This window comes from Nestor notabilis, unplaced genomic scaffold (genome assembly GCF_000696875.1).
Source record: "Nestor notabilis isolate BGI_N333 unplaced genomic scaffold, ASM69687v1 scaffold14420, whole genome shotgun sequence".
Lineage (NCBI taxonomy): Eukaryota > Metazoa > Chordata > Aves > Psittaciformes > Psittacidae > Nestor > Nestor notabilis.
In genome coordinates, this window is record NW_009911714.1 from 14307 (window position 1) to 19627 (window position 5321).

Sequence of the window (5321 nt, forward strand, 5' to 3'; positions counted from 1 at the left end):
GGGCCCAGCCCAGAGGTAAATCCAGCCATTCCTTCTATCCCCTCTAACTACATAACTCATTTTTAAGGCTAATTCTTGCAACAATACCAAACACTCACTTCTGTGTTTGCTGCTGCACAGTCAGTCAAGGGACGTTCTCCAACAGTTCTGGGCTCTTCTGGCTTGCTTTTATGCTGTGGGATCCTGACAAAACAGGTAGTTCAGAATCTGAGGGTTCAGTCTTCCCAGCCTGACTGATCATAACAAAGGCTTCTTGGTTTCAATTTTTATTCTTTTAAATAATCCCATTTGCAGACACAGAGAAGCTGCAGTAGCTCAAAGGAACAAACTATCCACACTTATCCAGAAAATTAAGCATCTCAAGCACTGTCCAAACAGGGAAGTTGTGCAATTCCACAGAGAAGCAGCTACAGCTTTCTCAGGCCACTTCCACACAGCTGCTAGTGGCTGGATTCAAGCCCATCTTGGTACTGCAAGTAAAGTCACAGCAGTTCTATGGGATAGAATCAATCCTATATGGAATTCTTAATGAACTGAGCTCAGCTGTTACTCTTTTGCTCCTTACCCATTGTTCTCTTTCTCATTCTCATCTTCAAAGATAGAGAATGCAGGCGTGATGGGGACCACAGCATTGGGTTTCAGGCTTCCATCAGGCAAGCCAATCTTGGTACTGCAAGTAAAGTCACAGCAGTTCTATGGGATAGAATCAATCCTATATGGAATTCTTAATGAACTGAGCTCAGCTGTTACTCTTTTGCTCCTTACCCATTGTTCTCTTTCTCATTCTCATCTTCAAAGATAGAGAATGCAGGCGTGATGGGGACCACAGCATTGGGTTTCAGGCTTCCATCAGGGTCTTGAAAATAAAAGACAACCAGTATCACCTTCGCCCAGTCAAGGGTACATAAACAGTCACATTTTCACCCCTAACCAGGCAACTGATGCTCATGGCTGCATCCTGAACCATCCTCAGAATTGCCCTCAAATCATCTTTCCTGTAAGCTCTTGGAAATGGGGAAGATTATTCCACCCCAGACCCAAGGCTGGCCAGGAATACGGAAGCTTTCTTGGCTGCATCTGACCAGTTGTGAAGTACCTTAGTGCTCACTCTTGTGAGCCACTGCTACTGCCTGGTTGTCAGTTTTAACTGTTACACTAAGCTGGTGATTCAGATACTAACACCCAGCCTCCAAAATGCTTTAGTAAAAAGCTTCACTCACATGAAGCTGTGCTCTTTTCAAAGTTAGGTTTTAAACACCAGAGAAGTCTCTACAGAGAAGCATCAATAGGTTTGCTAACAGTAAAGTGCTTCTGCTCTTCTCTGACCATGCAACAAGATTTAGAACTTGTCAGTAAACTAAATTACCAGGAAAGAATTTATTTCTTCCCACCTACTCAAACTGTCACTTATCTCGAAGTTATCAGGACTGGTGGGAGGGGTAGATGGGAAAGAAAGGCAGGAAATATCATGGAGTGAAGAATATAAATAATACCTACCACTTTTTCTGCAGAAGGCTTCAAATTGCTCCTCACTTTCGTCAAGAGGAGATGGTTCAGGCAGGAGGGGTGTTTGAAACATATCCATGAGAAATCCTAAGCAAATGAATAAAATGATTATCCCCAAACCCACAGGAGTATCACACCCAGTAGAAGTTTTCAGAGGTTCTTCCACTGTGTAGTAGTCAAACCCAGTGCCAATTCATTACAATATTCTTATGATTTATCAAACTCAGTAATCAGTTACTTCTTCCTACTGCATTTAAACACTCCAGACAACTGAACACACACACAGGGAAAGGCCAACACATCCTTGTTGATGCCACAGCTTCTATTTTTCCTCTCTAAGATAAGATTTCAAGTTCTGCTACAGGAGCAAATTCTCCTTTAACTCCTTAGGCATTTGGAAAACTAATGCACACCACAAGCTTCTTGGGGTTTTTATTCTTTACAATCGCAACTTCCCTTTTAGGATTTTGGAGAACGGGCAATGTTTTTAACTGTCAATGTCTGTTAAATAATCAAAGACCTTTTGCATAAGTCACCCTTGTTTCAGCTCTGAGGGAAGCTCAACATCACCCAAAGCTGACTAAGTACATAACGTTCTTCCACAATAGTCTGTTGCAGGTCTTTGACTCAAAAAGAGGAGCCCCTGACAGCAGTGACAAGAGCAGCTCAGAAGCCAAGGAAGAAGCCTGCAGGTGTATCACCAGTGACTTATCCAGGAGTTTACAGCATGTGGCTGCTGGGATGTTATTAAAGCATCTATTTCTGGTCAAAAGGTTTAGGTGATCCAGACAATGGCAAAAGAAAAGTAGAAGTTTAAGTTTGTTTTCCTCTTTGACTGAAGGGTCCACATGCCCATCACTACAGAGCTTTCTTGTATAGCTGGCTCCACCTAAGTCACCAGGCAAGATCCCATTACCTCCAGTGGAACTAGGGTTATTCCAGGTGCTTACCCAGTGCTTCTTTCGTATGAACTGTAGGTGAAGGCTGCACTTTGAATGGTGTGGCCTGTGTTGTTCCTCCCAGAGAGGTGTTTGGAGTGGCTTGAGAAGCATTTCCAGAAGCAAAGGAAGAATTTCCCACTCTAGATGCTAGAAAAGAGAACAAGATTGTTTCTGAAGTAGCCTGGGATTGTTTATTAACATTCAAGTAGCAAGCAAAATGTTATGAGAGAAGTAAATGAGTTGAGCAGATTGACAACCCAGGCTTTTGGGAGAGATTTTGGCTTGTGCACAGATGTGCTTGGTGGATTCCCAAGGGAGACTGCCCGAAAGGGCAAGAGGGACACTGGACACCTGAGTGCCCATCTTCATTTCACAGGAATGATCCATCATTCTGACACAGAAAGCCAAGCAGGCAGGAAGCCAGCAAAGACACACAGTGAACTCCTGACTGAGCTCAAACAAAAAGGAGTTGTCCAGAAGGTGGAAAAATGACTGGAAGGGTTATAGAGACGTTGCCCAAGCACGCAGGGATGGAGTTAGGAAAGTCAAAAAGCTTAGCTAGGCCTGGAACTAGCAGCCACATGCTATTGATTGCCAGCCAGTAACAGTCACACCAGTAGCATCAGTCTTTATCAAACCTGGGCTTATTACCTTCTTTCACATCCAGAGCAGACGTCAGTGCAGCAGCTCTCTTGTTGGGGTGCCTTCGAAGGAAAGATTAACAACATTAGCTTGAAATAAAAGCCATTATTTAAATTCCAGCTCCATTCTAAACAGTAATGAGGCCTTTCCCAGTCTAGAACAAAGGAAACATCCCAGACAAACACAACTAGTGATCCTATTTTTATCCCTCATGAATGACTTTTCAGTCACACAAACGAAGCAAGTGACAGAGCCTTTAGAATGTTATTAGAGGCTGCCCCAAGAAAGTTTCTCATACGCTGTCAATAGGTATAAAACCTGAAAGGCAGCAGAGTCTTTTAAAAGGGTTAAAATGCAGACATTACATACTCTTCTTGGGCACAGTTTGCCTCCAAATAACTCCCTAATAGAAGTGAATGACAACTGGATTCCTTTCCTCTTGTTGGCCAAGCCTAGCCAGCCAGGCTTGCTTTGCCAGGCTAGGTTTCTCCCTCTGCCCCCCAGCTTTGTTTGCTGTATTAAGCCAAGTCAGACAAGCAAGAAGTACAAAAGATAAATACAAGCACTTTTTTCTTCTCTGGAGACCTTGTAGCCAAGATGTAGTGTATGGGACCTGCAGGAACTGAGCATATCCTGTTTATTTCAGGCATGCCAGGGCCAGCAATGCTGAATGATTACTGCAGTTACACACTCGGTTTCCTCTTTGTTATTACAACTAAAACACAGGGTTAAAGGAATTAAAACCTAAAAGGAGGACTGTAAATTATGGAAGTGGGATCTATGTCTAAATACTGGTTTCCACAGGCTACTTCAGATTATTTTGTTTTCAGAAAAGGCAGAAAGATACTTTTTCAGTTAATTCTCAGTTGAAGTGGAGATACTGTGATACAACACAAGAGCAAGAATTAGCCTCTTTATACATACTTTTCTCCAGTGCTCCAGTTAAGAGCAGAGTCAGGACGTGCCCGTTCCTGAGTTGAAGCGTTATTGAAGGGATGGTGTAACAAACTGCTCTGGAGTTGTGCAAGCTCTGGCTGGGTTCTGACTGCATCCTTACACATTCCTTCCCACAGGGAGGTTGATGTCTTCTGGTAGCCAGTGGCTTTCCCCGGCTGCAGTGTAGGAGCAGTGGCTGATAGAGCACTTGCCTGAGGCTGGTCTGGCACCAGCCCCCGGGTGTTCTGTAGATGTGACGTTTGACAAGATGCCCTCCAGTTCTGCTGTAGAGATGCACTGGATGTCACATGTGGGTGCACCTTTAGGGATGAGAAATGCTCTTTTACGCTCCAACACCCCCCACAAGTAGAGCCATTGCCATTTTCCTTTTATTTCTACAGAACCAGAGCAGTTTTTCATGCATAACTTTCATATGCAATTAAAAGTAAACTGTGGAGAAGCAAAAATGAAGCTTTGGGTTTAACAATTAAAACATATCATTGAGTATTTCAAGTTATGCGAGGTATCTACACTAATCAATACGGCAGCCTGAATTGCCAGGTTTGGTTAAGAGTTTGCTCTGGTGACTGTCTAAAGCATGGCTAGATTGGGAGATGAAGTTCCTGAAGACAGCTCCTATTGATCACAGTATGTACTTACCTCTGTCCCATTTGGCCCAGCTGATGTTGTAGCTGCTGGTTCCAGTCTGGTCTCTTCCAAGCTTTTGGTGAGCTGGGTGAGCTGCTCCAGCTTCTGCTGCAGAGCCTGCAGTTCAAGGACAGCCGACTCTTTTTTCCTTATGGAGTCTCTCTGTTCTTTCTCTAAGGATTAAACAACGATATCAAGTGAAAGAGTTAATCAATATCCAAATTAGTTTCTCAACACAGACACTCCAAGCTGCTTGAATTTAGATATATAGTTTGTGCAACAGATAACACTCAGCTCTAGAGGCATAAGTTTGGGAGAAGCAGTCACACCAGGGTAACTAGGACTGCTCAAAGCTGCTCCTACTTTCCACAGAAGATACACCACTGTGAAAATCTAGGTTTGAAAAGACAAACCCAGGGGATGAGCTTAGACAAAAAATATTGGTGTCAATCGTTTGGCATGCTATCTGATGCTTCCAGGCTCTCCCCACCCCATTTCCACACAGGGATGCTAACTTCGGCTTTGAGAAAAGGTTTCCAGGCTTCAGTGGAGAGGTTGAAAAAGAACTGAACGCAGCCAAATGCCAATTTTCCAAGGACATGAGAATATTTCTGGAATAGCTGCATGGAAAGAGAGGAATACCCCATT

At 43.5% G+C, this 5321-nt stretch overlaps 1 protein-coding gene across 1 annotated transcript in view; it reads right to left on the reverse strand.

Moving 5' to 3' along the window:
* BUB1 (BUB1 mitotic checkpoint serine/threonine kinase) overlaps window positions 1–5321 on the reverse strand; it is a gene marked incomplete at its 5' end in the record, with an annotated part of 16013 nt that overhangs the window by 7012 nt on the left and 3680 nt on the right. Inside the window, 7 exons of the mRNA XM_010016082.1 lie at window positions 111–183; window positions 766–856; window positions 1498–1593; window positions 2457–2594; window positions 3099–3151; window positions 4014–4345; window positions 4686–4855. Coding sequence (XP_010014384.1) covers window positions 111–183; window positions 766–856; window positions 1498–1593; window positions 2457–2594; window positions 3099–3151; window positions 4014–4345; window positions 4686–4855 — 953 coding nt within the window. The remainder of the gene's footprint in view (window positions 1–110; window positions 184–765; window positions 857–1497; window positions 1594–2456; window positions 2595–3098; window positions 3152–4013; window positions 4346–4685; window positions 4856–5321) is intronic.